The sequence below is a fragment of the Cantharellus anzutake genome (genome assembly GCF_015039405.1).
Source record: "Cantharellus anzutake strain C23 chromosome Unknown EI90scaffold_2, whole genome shotgun sequence".
Taxonomy (NCBI): domain Eukaryota; kingdom Fungi; phylum Basidiomycota; class Agaricomycetes; order Cantharellales; family Hydnaceae; genus Cantharellus; species Cantharellus anzutake.
The window spans coordinates 745,107-763,569 of NW_024066952.1; the positions used below are offsets into that span (position 1 = coordinate 745,107).

Genomic DNA, 18,463 nt, shown 5'->3' on the forward strand with positions numbered 1-18,463 from the left:
TCCCTTCGTTCGACTCCGTTGCATGCCCGCCCAATTATGCCCGTCACACCTCCTATCAACCTGCCCAGGTGGATATCCGAGAATGTCGATCTTCTCAAGCCTCCCGTCAACAATTTTTGCCTGTATTCTGGGACCGATTTCATCGTGATGGCTGTGGGTGGCCCAAATGAACGATCAGATTACCACATCAATGAGACAGAGGTTTGTACGGCTGGCAGCCTCGGTCTGACACATTGGTAATATTCATTTTAGGAATGGTTTTACCAGTATAAAGGCAATATGCTTCTACGGCTGGTTGATAGTGAAGAGTTCCTCGACCTACCTATTAAAGAGGGAGAAATGTTTTTGCTTCCACGTAAGAAAATTGAGCCCATATTCTTGCCTAGCGCTTGTTGATGTATGTTATGCGCGCAAACCCATAGCTAACACTCCACATAATCCAGTCAGGTTTCCCGATACCATAGGGATCGTTGTTGAGAGAAAAAGAGCACCTGAAAACATAGATCGACTTCGATGGTACTGCAGAGAGGAGGCAACTCTATGCAAGAATAAGCCCACCATCATCTGGGAGGAGGCATTCCACGTCACGGATCTTGGCACCCAGCTCAAGCCAATCATACAAAATTGGATTGACAATGAGACCGTTCGCAAGTGTCCAGCGTGTGGAACTGTAGCGAAGCCGATGTAAGATACCTGCCAATGTACAAACCCAAACCTGTAGCAATACTTGTTGTGTCCAACTAATGTATATACATCCTGTTAGGAGTGTGCCAATATGCTAAACTAAAACAGACCCGCTAGATCCGCAAATGGGTCCATGTTTTTCGGAGGGTTCGCTGCTGACGTCGCAGGCGCGAAATATTGCTGGGGAGAAGAGGATGGCAACGTCCTCAATGGGCCATTGCTAGCTCCCAACGCAATGCCACCGCCACCCGGCACAATCCCAGAATCGAGCGGGCTACCCGAAGATGAAGGGCCTGACTGTAGCGAGGACGGAGAAGGGACCAGAGGTGCTCCAGGTGGAGGATTCGTTTGAGGTGTAGTCTCGAATAAGGAGAGAAAGTCTCCAGAATTCGTGCTCACGGCCGAAGGTGCCGGTGCATCTATTCCAAATTCAAGGTCAATCAGATTTTGTTTTGTGCTAAATTAGCGAAGTGTTAGTATCATTGATAGGCAGAAGATATGAATCAGATATACCTCTGTTGCGCCGACGCCTTGAGAGGGGAGGGGTCCGTAAAATCCCCTTTTTGATATTTTTCATATCTCGATAAGACGCTGTTGATCAGATCATTCATGGAGAGGAAAGTATCTGCGAAACGAGACAGTAAGTTTCTCCATAGGTAAAACATGAAACCACGTTAGGGGACCTAATGACTCGGGATCGTCGGTTTCAGCATCAGAAATCCACTTCTGGATTTTTGGTCGCGCGTTGCGGCATATCAAGGCAACTTGCTATAAGATATCGTTGAATTCTTGGAAAATCTGGAGGATGGATGAAGTACATACATCATACGCATCCCCGGACACCATGCGCTCCGGTCGTGCAGGATCCAAATTGTCCAGCATATCATTGAGAAGCATAACGTGCGATTTCAGTTTCTCAAGTTCATGGAGTGTTTTTGAACGATAGTCGGGTTTAGAGTCGGGGTCCTTACGGGAAAGTTGAGGGGAGGGAAGCCGACACTAGGGAAAAAGATATACTTACCGCGCCCGCCATAATCTTCATCAGTTCCTGCGCAGCAGCAAGATCCTTCGGTGCTCCCCTTCGAATGAGCTCCTGCAGTTTCTGCGTACGGGAGAGGGCTAGTCAGGCAAAGACCGCAGATGGAAGAGTTGGACTTACAGCGGCGTGGGCTTCCCGATCCTCTTTTTCCAGTTCCTCCGGTGATTTGAGATTCTGTTCAGCCATTTAGCTATGATAAGCTGTTCTAACAAGAGAACGTACTACGGTGGCATCCTGAGGATTAAAGTTTCCATTTCGGCTGGCCTCTCGAAACCGATATCCTAGGAAATAGAAACCGAACACCTATCAAGACATATTAAACATAATCAAGGAATCCACATAGTCATACCCTTGAAGCTTAATAGGCGATGCATATCTCTGATGTTTCCAAAGTCTTCTTTGAATCGGCTGTCTTTGCAAATACTCTCCTTCCATGAGTGTATCAAGTCCAAGATACGAGACATAATCGGGCCCGGAAATGGCGGTGGGCGCTCAGGAAACCGTCTCACAAGTTCGTTCAAGAATTCCTTAGTCGAAATCTGAAGATGAAACGGGTACCCACACTGCTGCATGAGGGTTTGCAGGAGAGAAATGGCAAGGATTGAAATGTGGGGGTTTCGGTGGTTGACCAACCGAACGACGGCCATCGCTGCCTCTCTTGGTGTGTTTGCCTTCTTCGTGTTGAGGTACTCAGCAAGTTCGAGATTTAAAGCATAGTTAGGCTCGGGAAGAGAGGGGTCGCATGCACGATAGACGTACACCTCAACGGGTGACGCGGACCACGAGTTGCCAAGCATTGTGTAAAGCTTTGAAGGACTGTAAACGTGATCGGATCAGAATCAATTCATTCGAATCGCACAAGTTGAAGCTGTGACTTGACGGCCGCACGTCTCCGCGCATCTTGCCCACTTACACCTAACCATAGGATTTATGCGCCCCTTAAACCCATGGATGCTCCACCCTAGGATGACTCAGCACACTGTCACCCACCCATCGTGGTTGCGGTCGCCGGTAATCCTGCACGACTTGTATATCTGGATTGATAGGAAATATGGAGCTACTTGCTGCTCACATTCGTCTCGATATTCCGAAGTCACAGAACCATCGAACTCCGCGGCGGCAAAGAGGATGGGTTGGCACCCGAAGCCGCTGATTCCTCTACTGCGAGCAGCTTTCACCGGGATATGTGACGCTCCCTGGAGACCCTCCATGGATTCGACTATCAATCCGAGGTCTATATGGTAACACTATGTGACCTCGCATTCCGCCCTGCCCAATGTTCCGAGGGTTGCATCACAATTTGAACAAGCCTCACGGTGCTCGGAAAACTGAAGCCGTTTCAAGGAAAATCGGGGCTCTCGTTAGGTGTCGGCCGACACTTCTATTGTTACATGGACATCATGTCCCTGGCTCTTCAAGCAAATGTGCCCGGACCTTACGTTCATGTTCTATGCATACAAAAAAGCATTCCTGAGATTCAAGATTTCAGTTCCAGGGTGGAACGAGCACATGGTCCTCAAGCTCCAAAATACCTCTGCCTTCATCATTCAACAGTGTTTTGATTCCAAATTATTTTTAATGTAACACTCAAATTAACTGTTCTTTGCTAAGCGAAGCGTTTTTGAGGACCTGAAAGTGAGCGTTGACTCATTTGGCGTCCATTCTAGGCATTCCTATAGATCGACATTCACGCGATGAGCTTGCGAATGTGATTCGTGAGTTGGATGCATTCGTGGGCCTCGCGTACGAGATGAATTTGTTCCTCTCTGGCGAACAGCTTTTGCACCTGGATTCGTTTTCTAACATTCAGGTGGATCTTCTCTAGCAAGGCTGCGCCTCTTTTCCCAATGCTGTTCTTTCCCTCATCTCCCACCTGCATTCCATCACCGGCCCAGCTGTATCTGGAAACCTTCCATAAGGACCCTTGGGTAACGTCATTTATTCTCGCCGACACATCGAGCTGGCCGATGCGGTGTTCTCTCGTATAGGCGTGTCACGATTGGGTTACGTTCAGTTGGGGACCGCGGAAATACCGGAGGTTGCAACAGAAAGGCGTATAGTATGGTCCTTTGCACCAAGGTTAGGAAGCGGGCTGCGATCGGCCCGCAACAGCGTAGCGTGAATTAATGTTTGCAGCGCCTGCCCATTGGGCCGGAAGATACGCCAAGTGCACCGATAAGACAAGAATATTTTTGCCTCGTCGTTACCATGAGCAGTCGTTTGGGTCATTAACATGAGATTCTCGTAGTATAAAGCAAATGTCGTGGGTTGTCTCAAATAGATATGCACAAGGAAAATCAATCTCATGAAATCGAGGCTGCCTAGGTCAGAGCGGCGCAAAAGATTAAGTAAAACTACTTGCCACACATTCAGCCGAGTATGCAAGTAGACGTCCGGTGCAAGAGCACTTATCACCGGAATGCTGCTGTGAGATGCATCCTGGACTGCTCCGGGCAATGCTGGCCCACAAAGGATGCGCAGAACCAGACAGGGGGGTCTAGGCTGAGCTGACATGGAATGAAGTCATGATTGATGCATATCTTTAATCACGAATCGTGTGTTGACAGTAAAGTCATTGCATCATTGGCCAGGCCCCCAACCGGGTCTATATCTCATCCTCCCCAGGCTCGCTCTCATCTTCCGCCTCGTCGCCCGATACTTGAGTATTTTCCTTCGTGGCACGGGCCATGAGGGCAGCAAGTTCCATGTCGTCAGTCTCTGATACTGCCTTTGGCTGAAGAACACAAAGTTTGAGAAATGGTGAAGGTAGTTAGTTGATCCGCAGGCTCACCTTCATCTTAACGTTGAGTTCTCCCCCTTCAGATGTTATCGATTGGTTGATGGCTTGAATGGCAGCTTCCAGCGTTTCGACACCGGCATGCTGTTAAGAGTGTTAGACACGAATGTGCGCCACGCTGTGCAACACCACCACCACATGCCTTGTCGGTTGCGTTTGTATCCAGGACGTAGAATGGAGGTGCAACTAATTTGGCTGTAATCGGTACAGCGGGCGTGCTTGCGGCTTCACCCGCAATTAATGCTCGTTTTATCGCATCGATTCCAGCAGGCCTAAAACATGTCAGCTCAATATCTGCCCGCAATTTGATTGGCTGAGGGGTGAGACGCCGGGCGACAGTTGCCATCAGAAGCTTGGTGATTCCCGGGGATAAGTTCAATTCCTGAAACACTTCGTCCGGTTCGCTACATTTAATGAAGATGAGCACAACGATGGGTACCAGGCGGTGGAAAATACGGACGTAAGGGCAAGTTTGAACGCATCGTGTGGATGACCGTATTTCCGACTGAGAGGCCAGGCAATTTTTTCGTACAACATCTCCATAATTTCTTCGCCACTCCCATGACCAACATCCAAGATACCACCGATAAGATCTTCATCTTCATGGTCTTCTACATCGTTTTCAGGCGCTGACTGAGGAGCGGATATGCTCGACGACGCCGATGGGAGTTTGGATGCGACGTGACGGAGAATGGAAGCCACGGTTTTAGACTTCATATATCGGTCTTCGCACTTAGTTATGTCTTCGGGAGATACTCGCCGTTTTGAAAGGTCAATGTACCCTGATTACAAGTAAGAGAGCGATAAGGGATCGAGGTACAAATGTACACCACCTTTTTCCTTGTCAACACGCAATACAACAACAACTTCATTACGTCCCACTCTAATAAGCTTCTGGATACTCCTTATGCGCCTCCTGGAAAGCTCGGAGAGAAGGATCATCCCTTCGACGTTATCATATTCAAGCTTTTCGTGATCAGCCCTGTTCTTGTTATATGAAGGCAGAACCGCCGTACCAGCTTCACATATGCACCCATTTCAGCAATCTGCCGCACCTGGACCATGACAAGCTCCTCCACTTCTGGATACTTTGGTTCATAATACCTCATCCTGGTAAACCGAGAAACGTAGATGTGACACGACAGCCACAAGTACAGCAGTCCTGCACGTGCATCATGTGATCAGAACTGCCGATTTGAAAAAGTCCAAAAACGCTTGCATGATTATCCTCATGAATACTAGCTGAGCTTCCTGGCATCGGGTGAGGTGATGGCATGAACTTGCTCAGAGAACGAATTCTGTCGAGGCAAAAATATATGACCTCCGTGTGACTTGAACACACAACCTTCGGATGAACCAAATGATTTTCCAAATTTGGAATCCGACGCGCTACCAATTACGCTAGGAAGTCAACCGGCCAAAGAGTCCGAGTCTTCTGAATGTGAGCTTTTATAAGTGTCATTATTCAATCCTGTAGTCAATTCAGGCAGCCTCTGTCGTCACTAGAGTACGGCCACTCGCAATGCCTCGCATAATGCTGCACAGCGTTCTGCGCGCGGTTTAGGTTGCCACTATCACTACAGAGAGAGATATGCATAGCACCGCAATGAGGGGATCGCCCCTAGACAGTTGTCACACTTTTAACTCGCCTACGCCGCCGCGGGGTAATAAGACAGATCTACCACGGCCCCATACAATACATGCAACGATTGGGGAAGCCGCACTGCCACCACCATAGAATATACGATCATGTGATGGAACATAGACGACAGCACGTGCCTCGCGACACGCTTGCACTCGCACGTCCGTGCATTTACGTACATGAAATGTATTACAATGGAAATAAACCACGCAAGCGCTGGATAAGAATTTACTTGAATTGTTTGGACATTTCTCACGACAATCCAGAACATTCCGGCAGGTTGCGGTGATCGGAGATTGCGCAGATTAACTAGGCGGGCTGTCCCTTCAGCCCACAGATATTCATGCCGAGGGTGGTGGTGAAGGGCTCGCGTACGATTGCCGTGGGGTCGATGATGATGATGTTGTTGTTGTTGTTGATATCATATTTGTTACCCCGCGGTCGCGTTAGCACGTGACAGAGCGGCATATCCCAATTACATCTGTACATCAGGGGACTTTCACAACGTGGGGTTAGTAGGGTCGGGGTGACGGTGTCCTCTGGGGTCTGGTTTCGGGTTGATTTGGTTCGTCTGTGGATGGGGTTACTCCCCGGGCTCAGTGCTGTCACGATGGGTGGTTTTCTTGAAAGTTTCGGTCGATGGGAACCGAGGTACGATCGGCAAGTCTGGGTCTCTTATCGATGGCGTGTGACTTCTTTAGGTACTTTGCCAGCCTGAGGATTCCTTTCGGTCTCCCCATCAGCACCATGGGTCTGGTTTGCCGTCCGCTGCCCAGCAGGTGTCGAAACTTCCTGAGTTGCAGGCAGTTTTGTAGGACGTGAGTTCGTGTCTGGACCGCTGCGCCGCACTGGCATTCTTGGCTCTCTGTATGAATGCCGAAGCGCTGGTAGTATTCCCCAATGTGCGCGTGTCCGGTGCGAAACTGGATTAGTCTGCTGAAGGTTTTCCGGTCTAGTGACTTAAACGTGGCCCGGACACCAACTTCCAGGTCCTCCTTTTCCTCAAGCAGCCCACCTATCGTGTTCCTGAAGGCCCACGAGTGTTCTTGTGCCTTCCCGGGTTTCCCCTGGAAGATGCGTTTCACCGCACTGGCGTTGTCTGAGTATAGGACGATGTTCGAGGGGCTGTTCGGGTTGTTCTCTAGGTAGCGTTTGGTTAGTTCGGCTGCTGTGCGTAGGGGTCGATGATGTCAGTGGGCTTAAGGAGCGCGGGATTGGCGGATTGGACGAAGTCGGATTCGCGCAGCTCAACGTCAACATCCTGTATGCCGTAGCTGAGTAGAGTAAACGCCAATCCATAGGATAAGGTTTCCGTCAGGCTCGCCGACGTCGGCAATTCGGACAATCTCGGTACTTGACCAGTTGACTTGATTCTGGTCGAGGATGCTGTGCACCTTGAGGGCAAGGTTATCCTCCCAGACGTCGAAGAGCTTGTGTTCTCCTAGGCTACGAGGCTCCTTAGCCCTGGGGTATGCCTCCAGGCCGGAGGGCGGGTCCCACGGCCCGCTTGTGCGAGCAATCAACCAGGGGTTGGAATGCAGGGCCTCGAGTTTGGAGACACGGGGCGGAGGCGAAGGAGCAAGGTTATGACCAGTCATGTCGGTCATGAGCTGCCACTGAGCTTGGTAGGGTCGGAGGGAGTGATGGAAGATGCTGTGCATACGAATGTGGAGATTAGCGATGGTGCACAAGAATGAGATACATCGCATAAATGAAGGGGAAAACTCAGACTCACCTCAGTCCGCTATGCGTGAACTGAGGAAAAGTCGTAAGGTCCAAAAAGTCCTGTTTTATAGTCAGGCGCTAACTAACTTTAGCAGCAACTGACCCAAAAAGGGTAAACAAGGTAAATCTTAGCGCCGCAAGACTCCACACAATTATGTGATGCCATGATTGACACGTTTTTTGACACACAACCACCACCACCACCACCGCCTCGATATCATAGTCCTCGCTTTATTCCCATCACTATATTCGCGCTATATTTACACTTTAGCCTCACTATTATCACCGTCTACTATTAAGTCACGTTGCCTCCGCAGTCAACAACAACTAAGCGCTCAACAGCGTAACCTAGCATGTCCGACCCAACTTTGATGTCTAGCTTGACCCAAATGGAGTCCGATGTCACTACCGGTTCCCCACTGCGAGTCTGGCCAATACAGATGATGAATCTACTGCGATCTTGGCTACGGAACTTCATTTGGAACAAGGTTGCGAATTGCTCGTTCGTGGACTGCCTAATACTTCCCATGCGTCAGCCTCTCGTCACCTACAGAAACTCCTTGAAGGCTTCATAGCTGAAGACCCATCCTTAATAAAAGTTACTGCCGCACCTTCTGGCACCAACCTTACTAACGCCGTTGACTATGCTTACGTCAGATTGGCCCAGTACGCTCTTCCTGTCCATGCAGTTCTGGGAAAGTACATCAAACTTTTGTCTGACGGAGGCTGCGAGACGGTGTGGAGCCCATGCGGTGACAGTGACGATCTAAGGATGGTAGATGTCATCTACAGCAACGATAAAGATGTTCGCCCGCCAAAAACTTGGGAGAATCAAGTACTCCAGTGCATTCGGGCCAAGGGTATGAAGGTAATGGTGCCGTAGTCGTGGGGCGGAGCATATTGCATTGGGAAAGGTTGCTCATGTGGAAATGCTAGTGAAGGAAGGACTGACTATAGGGGGTCACCTTTATGACGTCGTCAAGAAGGAGTGCATTGAGCCGCAGGGATCTTATGCGCTGGCGATCAAAGGAGTATCCAAATACCCCACCCTTCGCAATCATTTCGACAAAGCCTTGCGTCGTCGTTTCGGGACGGATTTCCTAGGCTCCCACTTGGGCCTCGAGAGCAAAGATGTCTATGTGTTTTACCTATCAAACTGGGCTCTTACCGCTGAGCTTCTTAACCAACCGGCCTTCCTTATCAATGCGCTCAATCTATCCACAGTCCCCAAAATATCGCTTATTAAACTCCTTTACGAGTTCAACAAATCCAACCTCTTTATCAGGAACTCCGACATGGTTGGATCGGTCCTTTCCGATGCTCGTATTTCGAAGTTTAGCGATGACGTCATCCAGCTTGCAGAGACTGTGAAGGAAACTCGCGAGGATACCCGTAACACCGTTAAGGCCCTAGCTGAGCGTATGTTGTCACAGGACCGTTCAATTGCTATGCTGGAATCAACGGTGGCTGAGAATACCAAATTAACCAGATCTTGGCAACCTCTTGTCTTGGCCTTACCCTCACAGTTGGCGAGCAGTCCCAAGCAACCCGAATTCTGGAGGATATGGAGTTCCTGCACACGCAATGGGCTGCCGCAACTGACTTATTGGCTAAGAAGGAGATTGAGCAAGAACTAAATGCGCTGAAGGAGAAGAGAAGGAGAGTTAATGACGAAATCGCCCAAAAGAATGAGGACAACGCTGCCATTCTCAACTCCGCTCTCAGTGCTATGGTCCCGCACACTGATGTTTCAGCCTCGTCATCTTCCTCTCGTATACCAGCTCCTGATTCTGATGCCTCCTTGAATGGTCGATCCAGGAAGCGGACACATCCTGCGTTGGAAAGTGAAGGGGACGCTACTTCATTCGCACCTGTTGATGAGGATACCCCAATGGTAAGCCTTCTCTTGCATCTCGGTCACATTATTCACATTCTTGATGGCGTGTTGCTTATGTTAACCAAAATGTCCTCTGCTTTGACGGCTCCTCGAAAATTCCTATCGGGTACCCTTCCTGCAGCTTTGAGTGACTCTGCACTCATTCCTATTGAGGGAGACCCTGGGGGGACGAGGGTAAAGCGGAGTCTTTTTAAAAATCTTGCAGAACCAGTGTCCTTTTCCCATGTTGTATCCTGTCCCAATCCTTTCTCTGATTCGTTTTCTGGCTTGTTGTTTGCAACACGTCCCGTGCGTTTTTCTTCCACTTTTTGCGGCTTGAATAGGGGCTGCCATTTTCTATTTTGGGCTTTGGGGGTTTTTTGTTCCGCTTGTTGGGGCCATGCCGCTTGGGGGTTTCAGTGTGCTCTCTGCAAACCTTAATGGTTCCGGAAATGCATATAAATTGTCTCTAGCCTCTTTGGCTGTACAGACACACCGCCTAGCGCTTTTGTTGTGAATGAAACTAAGTCTACTGACCCTTGTGCACACTTGCTGGCGTCCTTGCTCCGATTCCCACGCCTGAGCGCCAATCGGCCAATGACACTTCGCATTGACAGCATGACGCTTATGAATTCGATACTGTGGGCGTAACTTCACTCTCGGACGCAAGCTTCTCTGCATCTGGAATGGTGTCTGCTGCTGCACCGGAGCAGCTAGTGCTTGTGCATAATTTAATGAGACAATAGGGGATGCGACATCAACGTATCGCGAATAGATAGGGGCAGTCATTACCAAATCCCTATGGATCAACAAGCGTTTATCACACACTCATCTACGAATGCTCCACTGATGTCGGCCAATGGCCTCAACGCTCGAAGATTGCCACACCTGACAGCAACGGTATCTATACTGATGGCACCTCCAGGACCCTAACAGATCGAGGTTCGGGGGTGGAAACTAATTCTTGGGAGTGCCACAAAAAGCAATGTAAGAACGGATAACCGTATAAATGAGTAAGGTCAAAGTGTCACCGTGCCAGATAGCGAATTATCCCAGTAGCATATTTTGCACTGCCAATCGTGCATCATCTTGTCTAATAATTGCCATTTCTGGATTTCCTGTGAACATCTTGATACATTTCTCTTGCAGCTTCGACGAAGAGGCTGCGTGAACGACCAGCCTTGCCGAGACCTCACCCTGAATTGCAATCACTCAATATCGCTGAAAACGTAGATTATCTCTGATACTCGCCAGTTCGACAAGGCATGCAATTACAATCAGCCTATATGGGTAGCGATAAGTCTCCACCTGGAATAAAGGTAGTCACTGACCATATGATGATCCAAGTGATCTTGTCCATTGCACCGGTGTTAAGGTGTTCGTGGATCAAATCCAGCTTGTGATGCTTGAGCATTTTCCCGTCAGGTTCATAAGGGAGACATACCAGATCCGAAGCAACGGCCAAGCGATCGTTTAGCACTTGCGCTCTTGAAGTAATTTCAAAGTAGTCCCGACAGGCATCATAAAGGTCCTTCAAGCTAGCCTCGCTCCAAAACAATTCCGGAGTGTCGAGGACATTGGATACTAAATTCACATCTCTTCTCAGCCTGAATAATTTTCCTGTCAACTTTAGGGCATCAGCCCTTCGCAGTTGCAGCGATCCTGTGGTCGCAAGTCGACGAGGTATCGCCACTGTCTGAGGATCCAGCAACACGGTTTGGGCTGTTGTCTCATAATGAGCCAGAAGCGTGGATTGGGCCAGAGCGTGTGCCAAAGAAAGGGTGAGAAGGTGAGAAGGGGTTTTAAAGGCTGTGGAATGTCAATCTATCGAAGAACCGGTGGTAGTTGTAGTGACTCACTCACTGAAGAAGTCGTTATAGATTCGGGGATATTGCACGGCTGCATCGTACTGAAAATGCGTCCATGGGTATCATGACACTGGCTATTGCTGCGGACACTGACCATGTAATGGTGTTGCTCGATCTCCCAATCGACCTCTGGCCGCAAACGAATACATAATTCCGCCTTGGCAAGGTGATAGATGAACAATAGTCCAGATATAAAGCAAAATTTCTCACCTGTCGCACATCCTCTAAGATTTCATGCTCCTGTTGCTCGTGGAAGCCAAGGAATACTGCGACTCCGTAATCGAATATAACTACTTCCCCGATGCTCTGTTCGAGGTTGAGAGTTGCCTTGTCCTTCCTACTTCTCGCTTCTGACGGGATCCCAGGAACACGGGCTACAACGGCAGGAGATGATTCTGGCTCCGTCGAGGCTGAGTCTTGCTCTGCATCAGTGTCACTGTCCAAATAGTCTCTGTCCCGATTCGGAGAAGATGAAATATAGCCGTCTTGGTGGACGAATCCCGCGTTAATTGGGGACGGAGGGGTGGTAAAGTACGAGCCATCATAGCCGTATTCTTCGGCCTGCGACATCCCAAAGAGAATATTTCTGGTCCCAGGGGACTTGGATGGAGCGGAGGACCGTACGTTGACGTTTGGGGCGTAACCAGGGAGGAGAGGAAGGTGGTAAGCCTCAAATGCGGTATCAGCCATATAAACCAAATGGTCGCGGTGATATGATTCACCGCATAAATCGCCTCATCGAATACACGGGGACTAACGCCATGTTCGCGTTTGAGGAACGCTGCGAGGGCCTTTGAACGGAAACCCTCTGCGATACAGTATGCCGTTAGACGAGGATAACCCTGTTGCTCCCTTTCTTCTGTACTCATGCGCTCGGCTTCGCTTCTGTGATGGGGAACGTCGGTCAGTGGGCCGGTCTGGGGCTCCAGTGGCAATTCCACGAGTTTCTGTGACACTTTGGATGTTCGTTGGACTTTTGGCCCAACTCTCAACCCTATTACGGATGTCAGACACAAAATTGCCAAGACGATTATTAAATGGCAGTGCCCTTCGACAACGAATTCCGGCGCTGCAGCCTGTTGACGGATTCTGGTATTGAAGGTAATGCTGGACCGCGCAGTGCTCTGGACAGAAAGTTCAGAGATAACACACGCCATTGATCCATTGATCCATACTTTGCAAGTCCTGGCATCGGTGCAGTGGCGCGATGCGAAGGCGGAGGACGAGATGCCATGTCGAGTGACAAAGTATTGTGGGTTGTTTATGTCGAGGCGAAGTCAGTCTCTCGCTCACAACGCGCTCTCAGCACTGTCGAGCGCGCTCCGAGATACAAAGGACTACAGGACACCAGGATATATTTATAATACAGCACAAGGATATTAAGCACACGCGAAAAAGCGCGTTACGCACACCATGGCGCCAAGATTGGAGGCATTAGTTGACGGGATACCGGGGATCTTCATGCAGTGCCAAAACTCATTGGCTACACACAGAAAGAACATAATACATCTAGCCAAGATACATTCCAGCACTTCTGATATTTGGGAGGATGCTCCGCCTCGTGGAATCAAGTTGACTGGGGAGAAGGCGTTTAATGACCAGTTCCTCAACATGGTCAATCGGATATTACCTATTAAGAAGGGGATATCTAATGCTGATCGAGTAGTGAAGCTTATCGGGGCGTTCATTATGCACATATCCCAGAAAGGTTTGACACTCTTTCCCGGTACTTGTCTCCCAGCGTGACCAGTTGGATGCAGCTGCCGAGGAGAAAGAACGCCAACACGAGGAGAACCCCGACGATGAAGATGATGAGGATACACCGAGTTCTCGTCTAGTTGCCGTCTTGCTGAAGCATCTTATGAAAGGCTTCCATGCTAAGGACAGAGTTGTTCGATATCGGGTTATGCAGATCGTTGCAGAACTAATTTTCTCCCTCGGAGAAATGGAGTAGGTTGGCAGGCGTCTTGTTCTCCGTTAACTCGCTCACCGTAGCCTGGTAGCGAAGACCTTTATACCATGCTTCGTGCCTCACTACTGGAACGTGCTCGAGACAAGGACTCCAATGTGCGTCTCCAAGCTGTCATTGCTCTCGCAAGACTCCAGAGGGGAGAAGAGGGCTCCGGGGATGTTCCCGATGACCAGGAGAATCTCACGGATTTCCTCATTGGGGTTCTGCAGTACGATTCGATGCCGTACGCACAGGCCCGTTGTCCCGAAGATGGCTTTGACACAAATCCGTTTACAGAGAAATTCGGCGCGCTGCGTTGGTAAATCTGATGCCAACACCTTCAAGTCTCCCTGCTATTTTAGCTCGCACACGCGATGTTGATGCCACTTTGCGCAAAATTGTTTATCATCATGTTTTGGCTGAATTGCCGTCCCCTCTTGTTCTCACAATCGCTCAGCGAGAGCAAGTTTGTCAAAATGGGCTAGGTGACCGCGATCCAGCAGTCCGCGCAGCAGCGGGGAACATGATCGGAGGCTGGGTAGAAAGTGTCAGAGGATTGGAAGGCGTGCGTTCGTTTTTTTTGCAATATTAGATTACCACAGATCTTTCCCATTGCAGTTTCTCAAAATGCTCGACATCACCACCTCCAAGGTTGCAGAGGATGCGTTATTTTCTGTGTTTGTTACTAGACCCGATATATTCGAATCAGTCGAGTTTCCGGACTCGTTCTGGTCTGATCTAACTCCTGAGAGAGCATTTCTTGCTCGTGGCTTCGTAGACTACTGCAAATCCAACAAAGTGCGTCTCGTCATGGTATATGTGCTTGGGACTCTCTGATCCAGGATCTGGCAGGATGAAACTAGCCTGGAGAATGCCCTGCCCGTCGTCACTGCCCTGGCTTTTCGAATACAGCATGAGTATAACGCATTGACGACATTAGTGGGGCCTGACGCTGGGATTAATGACGAGGATGAGCTCGAAATGGCCAGGGGAGACAAAGAATTCATAGTGGCCGAGCTGTTGAAGCTTGCAGTGAATTTAGATTATGCCGATGAGACTGGGAGGCGCAAAATGTTCGCCCTCGTTCGTAAGTTCTTTCTCCATTGTCGCCTTTCCCTGAATTGATTGATGTATTCACAGGCGATATGGCGTCTGCCGACTCGCTTCCTGAGGGCCTTATCACTCGCTGCTTGGACGTTCTACGAGTGTTGTCTTCCAGCGAGCGAGACCTGTTCCTCATGATAGTTGAGATAGTGCATGAACTGCGAGATACTGTGAAAGGACCGGATGAAACGGTAGGCTCGATGCATCAAATTCCATGATGTGCGCTAAATTGCTCCATAATTGCCTAGATCAGAGACAGGGAAGAAGTGATGGAGGACGGGGAACGAAGTGCCGCGGACGCACATGCAGCCATCAAGGCTTCAGTAAAGGCTATGGAAAAGTTGGATCCCGAGCAACGGGAACAGCTCGAGGATATTAATTTGAGATGCTTGGCACTTTGTATCGCGGCGTTGGAGAGGGTCAACGGAGTATGTCTTCAGGCATGATCCGAGAGGCGGGTACTAAAGGCTCTGCTAGACGCTGGAAGATCACTCAGCCCTCGACGGCCTCCTCACGGACTTCGTGCTCACCGCTATCTACCAGAAACACCCTGTGTGGCGAGAGCGTGGGATGACTCTCCTTGGCCTAATGTGCCTTATTTCAAAGGCATGAACCATTTGGTTACCACAACTGAGTTTCGCCTGATCGTTGTCACTAGCCCATGGCCAAGAAGTCTGCACAGCTATTCCTTGGCCAGGCCCTTCCAGCTGCTGGGCGGAATAGCTCTCACGCTCACAGTGAAATCCAACTTCGCGCGGTGCAGATGCTATTTGATATTGTAATGGTTTTCCACTTTGATGGTTTGGAGCGGGAAGGAGGTCCTCATGATGGGGTAAATGACTCTTTTTCTATTCACCATCGCAGTAACTAAATGAGATATATATTCCAGGAAAGCAAAATACTCAGCGCGTTCGAGGGTGCTCTCCAGGACGAATCATCTTTGGAGGTTCATGCCGCTGCTTGCGAGGGGATGGCGAAGTTAATGCTCTCTGGGATTGTGACAGACGAGAACGTCCTTGCACGCTTGGTGGGATTATACATTGACCCTGCAACTGCAGACAATCAACCTCTCCGCCAATGCCTGAGCTATTTCTTCCCAGTGTACTGTTATTCTTCCCTGAGCAATCAAAAAAGAATACAGAAGGTAAGAGAACTGACAAGTTGATTTTTTCCACGGCTGAGAGGCTGGCAGATATTTGTCAAGGTCATTGAAGCTATGGCCGACTTATACGATGATCTCGAAGAAGACGAGGAGATGGTCTCGCCACTTCACATAGGAACAATGCTTGTCGATTGGACAGATTCAACCAAGACAGTGTACGTATCCCGTACTAAATTTTTGTTTGCGTTTGATTTACACCTCGGACAGGGAATTCAAGGGCAAAGGAGCCGATCCCTCCGTGCATGTAGATGTCGCAATAGACATAGCAAAGGTTCTCTTCAGAAATGATGTAGACAGTTGAGTACATCCTTGACTACCTAGCCGCAGTGACTGACCGCACAACCCTGTTCAGATGTCCGGAAAAAGGTCTATGCACAGTTGTTATCTAAGTTGCATGTCTCAGATACCATTGATGAGGACCGAATACGCAGATTGATGCTGCTCCTAAAGTCTTTACACAGAGTGTGTGAAATCCAGTGCACGAAAGTATTACCGCTAATTTAACTGTCTCAGCGCCGATTCTTGAAGGATACCATAACGCGGAACGCAGTTGCACGTTTCGAAACAGGTCTCGCAAAGAAGTTTGCCCCACTGCTCGAGAGCTTCGATGAGGCTCAATTACGTGAACTTGAAGCACTAAAGGAGCTATTCGAGTTCTTAGACAAACTGACATCGGATGAAGACGTCTCGGACGAAGCAGAGAGAGCGGCGAGGTGCGGTTTCTTACGGGTGGCTGGATGTTATTTAATCGGACTTTCCAGTGAAAGTGGTCGGCGTCGAGCAGGCTCTAAGCCACCCTCCAACGCCGAATCAAAGCAAGCGCAGGGAGATGTAGACGAGGACTCCGTCGAGAGGTCTGAAACAAGCACTCGAAAGTTAATATTGAGGAAGCACGCCAAGTCACAAAGCGTTCCTAATGAAACCGACCAGAGCCACCACAAGGACGAGGAAGAAGCCATCGAAGATGACCTTGTAATCAACTAACATAATGACATACTTTCTCCATTTATCAGAGTTTATTTCCACGTGTATTCACCCCGATTGTACCTTGTCCGGATGTGCATTGGCTTTACGAGTACCTACGTTAGGGGAATGTCCTAATTGCAATATCCGATTGTCAGACAACCAGTTGGGCCGGATCCCATTCCACCACTCTTTGGCGTGCAGTGCCCGCCTGTTTTCAAGCTGCAACACGTGCACCCGAATGAGAGTATTATCAGAGCAGCGCACAACGATGAATTCCCGAGAAGGGATATAGGTAGCATCCCCAGGCTCTGTAAGGGTCCCATCGAGTTCTGAGATAGGCATTTCGTTATCAGTAGGCGAGATGTCCAGGAGATTAAGGGAAACGTTCGTCTCTCGAATTACAGTCTGAAGAGGTCGCTAGCATTGGGGAGCCAAACACTGAGCCTGCATCCGATCACATGGAGGCCATCTTACCTGATGGCTAATGGCACGATGTAGGCGATGCAACATGGACGCGTCCATTGTGCCCCAATTAATCGTGGCGGTCCTTTTAGTCACTAAACGAGCTTTTGATGCCAAAGCGTGATTTTGGGTGATTGGTTGTATATGCTGATAGTCATGTCAGTATCAAGACCCGAGATCAAAGGCATGGAAAGGTGGCACCAAACGGTTGCGAAGCGTGTTCACAAGAAGATGGGCTCCTTCATACGCCAGTAAACTTTCGAGGTCTCGATAATAGGCGTTAGGTGGGATTGCCTAAATCATAGATGGAAACGACTTTAGGTTGTAAAAAATCATATAGCAAAGTCAATTTTACCACCGTTTTCTGAGCCCACATGGGGCCCGAATCAAAGCCGTGTAACGCCACATCTTCCATCTGAAGCACGCTGACACCCGTCAAAGATAACCCATCAGCAATAGCCCTCTGTATTGGTGCAGCACCCCGATACTTCGGTAGCATAGAAGGGTGAACGTTGAGACGTAGGGACGGAACGAAATAATCCAGCACGGAAGTTGGGACTGCGTGGCCAAAGGATGCTGTGATAATGGCATTCGCAGGCGACAAGGACTGGAACTGATGAGGAATCTACAATTAGACGTTAGGAAATGTGTCCAAGAAGTTGATTAAATTTGTCGGCTTGCACACATTCCATTCCTGATGATCCCCGGGGACAAAAGACATGGGAAGGTTAAATTTCTTTGCCACTTGCTTAAGTGGAGCTTTGGAAGATGTCAGAGTTAGGCCATTCGTAACGAAACTCTGCACTTACAGACCGATAAGTCCTTCCCTCTTCTTCCTACGCGCTTGTCTGGCGTAGTGACGACGTGTATGCTCTCCCAGACGTCTGGACGATATTCTTAGCTTCAAGTGCGAATAGAGCCCTATCAGTCCTGTTTACCGCTGGCATCATGAAGTATTTTCAAGTTAAGGCAAGAGAACAAGTCTCGTCCCAGAAATAAGATATTTAGACGAGGTTTGGTGAGGGAGGTTGCGTAAAGTCTGAAAGGGGGAATCATTTGATTCAATTGATATGGCAATTGTGGGAATCATATCATCAGAGTATCGACAAGGAAACTCAGGAGCAACATGAGCAAAGAGGAAATGAGTATAAGAGCAGTACCTCGTCCGCGTACGAAACATATGGTGC

General features: G+C 49.1%; 8 protein-coding genes and 1 non-coding gene across 9 annotated transcripts; 3 read left to right on the forward strand and 6 right to left on the reverse strand.

The window, feature by feature from the left end:
- Positions 1 to 36: 36 nt before the first annotated feature.
- On the forward strand, positions 37 to 688 carry EI90DRAFT_3143445 (3-hydroxyanthranilic acid dioxygenase; the record flags this gene model as incomplete). Its single annotated transcript, XM_039065023.1, has 3 exons — positions 37 to 201; positions 253 to 355; positions 423 to 688. 3 exons carry the CDS (start codon positions 37 to 39, stop codon positions 686 to 688), a joined length of 534 nt encoding a protein of 177 aa, XP_038923262.1.
- Positions 689 to 1,187: 499 nt separating this feature from the next.
- Positions 1,188 to 2,520, reverse strand: EI90DRAFT_2902548 (uncharacterized protein; the record flags this gene model as incomplete). Its single annotated transcript, XM_039054098.1, has 7 exons — positions 1,188 to 1,309; positions 1,368 to 1,452; positions 1,507 to 1,650; positions 1,706 to 1,786; positions 1,844 to 1,897; positions 1,949 to 2,004; positions 2,073 to 2,520. 7 exons carry the CDS (start codon positions 2,518 to 2,520, stop codon positions 1,188 to 1,190), a joined length of 990 nt encoding a protein of 329 aa, XP_038923263.1.
- Positions 2,521 to 4,145: 1,625 nt separating this feature from the next.
- Positions 4,146 to 5,659, reverse strand: EI90DRAFT_3030354 (eukaryotic translation initiation factor 2 subunit alpha). Its single transcript, XM_039058206.1, has 6 exons — positions 5,537 to 5,659; positions 5,354 to 5,486; positions 4,981 to 5,302; positions 4,663 to 4,924; positions 4,515 to 4,604; positions 4,146 to 4,457 (listed from the first exon to the last, which is right to left on the reverse strand). Exons 1-6 carry the CDS (start codon positions 5,627 to 5,629, stop codon positions 4,329 to 4,331), a joined length of 1,029 nt encoding a protein of 342 aa, XP_038923264.1. The 5' UTR covers positions 5,630 to 5,659; the 3' UTR covers positions 4,146 to 4,328.
- A 178-nt stretch (positions 5,660 to 5,837) lies between these two features.
- Positions 5,838 to 5,931, reverse strand: EI90DRAFT_t25. The gene has a single exon. It is a non-coding gene; the product is annotated as a tRNA-Trp (tRNA).
- A 1,234-nt stretch (positions 5,932 to 7,165) lies between these two features.
- On the reverse strand, positions 7,166 to 7,904 carry EI90DRAFT_2964621 (uncharacterized protein). The gene is made up of 2 exons (XM_039055496.1): positions 7,898 to 7,904; positions 7,166 to 7,815 (listed from the first exon to the last, which is right to left on the reverse strand). Exon 2 carries the CDS (start codon positions 7,767 to 7,769, stop codon positions 7,416 to 7,418), a length of 354 nt encoding a protein of 117 aa, XP_038923265.1. The 5' UTR covers positions 7,770 to 7,815; positions 7,898 to 7,904; the 3' UTR covers positions 7,166 to 7,415.
- A 259-nt stretch (positions 7,905 to 8,163) lies between these two features.
- EI90DRAFT_3030360 (uncharacterized protein) lies at positions 8,164 to 9,682 on the forward strand. The gene is made up of 3 exons (XM_039058207.1): positions 8,164 to 8,314; positions 8,513 to 8,755; positions 8,802 to 9,682. Exons 2-3 carry the CDS (start codon positions 8,660 to 8,662, stop codon positions 9,522 to 9,524), a joined length of 819 nt encoding a protein of 272 aa, XP_038923266.1. The 5' UTR covers positions 8,164 to 8,314; positions 8,513 to 8,659; the 3' UTR covers positions 9,525 to 9,682.
- A 1,363-nt stretch (positions 9,683 to 11,045) lies between these two features.
- EI90DRAFT_3115358 (uncharacterized protein) lies at positions 11,046 to 12,865 on the reverse strand (the record flags this gene model as incomplete). Its single annotated transcript, XM_039062776.1, has 7 exons — positions 11,046 to 11,159; positions 11,208 to 11,572; positions 11,627 to 11,672; positions 11,726 to 11,788; positions 11,842 to 12,300; positions 12,354 to 12,738; positions 12,807 to 12,865. 7 exons carry the CDS (start codon positions 12,863 to 12,865, stop codon positions 11,046 to 11,048), a joined length of 1,491 nt encoding a protein of 496 aa, XP_038923267.1.
- An 86-nt stretch (positions 12,866 to 12,951) lies between these two features.
- Positions 12,952 to 16,975, forward strand: EI90DRAFT_3030363 (nuclear condensing complex subunit). Its single transcript, XM_039058208.1, has 16 exons — positions 12,952 to 13,339; positions 13,392 to 13,581; positions 13,635 to 13,826; positions 13,880 to 14,147; positions 14,201 to 14,380; positions 14,435 to 14,669; positions 14,723 to 14,877; positions 14,935 to 15,114; positions 15,164 to 15,292; positions 15,345 to 15,518; positions 15,576 to 15,830; positions 15,879 to 16,003; positions 16,056 to 16,144; positions 16,201 to 16,310; positions 16,362 to 16,561; positions 16,610 to 16,975. Exons 1-16 carry the CDS (start codon positions 13,045 to 13,047, stop codon positions 16,830 to 16,832), a joined length of 3,000 nt encoding a protein of 999 aa, XP_038923268.1. The 5' UTR covers positions 12,952 to 13,044; the 3' UTR covers positions 16,833 to 16,975.
- On the reverse strand, positions 16,716 to 18,338 carry EI90DRAFT_3030364 (formyl transferase). Its single transcript, XM_039058209.1, has 7 exons — positions 18,215 to 18,338; positions 18,086 to 18,160; positions 17,962 to 18,035; positions 17,632 to 17,901; positions 17,478 to 17,570; positions 17,289 to 17,423; positions 16,716 to 17,231 (listed from the first exon to the last, which is right to left on the reverse strand). The coding sequence occupies exons 1-7, from the start codon at positions 18,330 to 18,332 to the stop codon at positions 16,881 to 16,883; spliced, it is 1,116 nt and encodes a 371-aa protein (XP_038923269.1). The 5' UTR covers positions 18,333 to 18,338; the 3' UTR covers positions 16,716 to 16,880.
- Positions 18,339 to 18,463: the final 125 nt, after the last annotated feature.

Excerpts from the sequence above, each read along its gene's own strand:
- EI90DRAFT_3030360 (XM_039058207.1), top strand. The coding sequence starts at position 8,660 with ATGGTAGATGTCATCTACAGCAACGATAAAGATGTTCGCCCGCCAAAA. Across the intron at positions 8,756-8,801 it reads TTCGGGCCAAGGGTATGAAG|GTTGCTCATGTGGAAATGCT; the intron begins GTAATGGTGCCG and ends GCATTGGGAAAG.
- EI90DRAFT_3030354 (XM_039058206.1), bottom strand. The coding sequence starts at position 5,629 with ATGAGGTATTATGAACCAAAGTATCCAGAAGTGGAGGAGCTTGTCATG. Across the intron at positions 5,487-5,536 it reads TGGGTGCATATGTGAAGCTG|CTTGAATATGATAACGTCGA; the intron begins GTACGGCGGTTC and ends GATCACGAAAAG. Across the intron at positions 5,303-5,353 it reads GCGTGTTGACAAGGAAAAAG|GGTACATTGACCTTTCAAAA; the intron begins GTGGTGTACATT and ends ACTTGTAATCAG.
- EI90DRAFT_3030363 (XM_039058208.1), top strand. The coding sequence starts at position 13,045 with ATGGCGCCAAGATTGGAGGCATTAGTTGACGGGATACCGGGGATCTTC. Across the intron at positions 15,831-15,878 it reads ATCAAAAAAGAATACAGAAG|ATATTTGTCAAGGTCATTGA; the intron begins GTAAGAGAACTG and ends AGAGGCTGGCAG. Across the intron at positions 16,562-16,609 it reads GAAGCAGAGAGAGCGGCGAG|TGAAAGTGGTCGGCGTCGAG; the intron begins GTGCGGTTTCTT and ends CGGACTTTCCAG.
- EI90DRAFT_2964621 (XM_039055496.1), bottom strand. The coding sequence starts at position 7,769 with ATGACCGACATGACTGGTCATAACCTTGCTCCTTCGCCTCCGCCCCGT.
- EI90DRAFT_3030364 (XM_039058209.1), bottom strand. The coding sequence starts at position 18,332 with ATGATTCCCCCTTTCAGACTTTACGCAACCTCCCTCACCAAACCTCGT. Across the intron at positions 17,571-17,631 it reads TGTGGGCTCAGAAAACGGTG|GCAATCCCACCTAACGCCTA; the intron begins GTAAAATTGACT and ends TCTATGATTTAG. Across the intron at positions 17,232-17,288 it reads ATCGTGCCATTAGCCATCAG|CGACCTCTTCAGACTGTAAT; the intron begins GTAAGATGGCCT and ends CCCCAATGCTAG.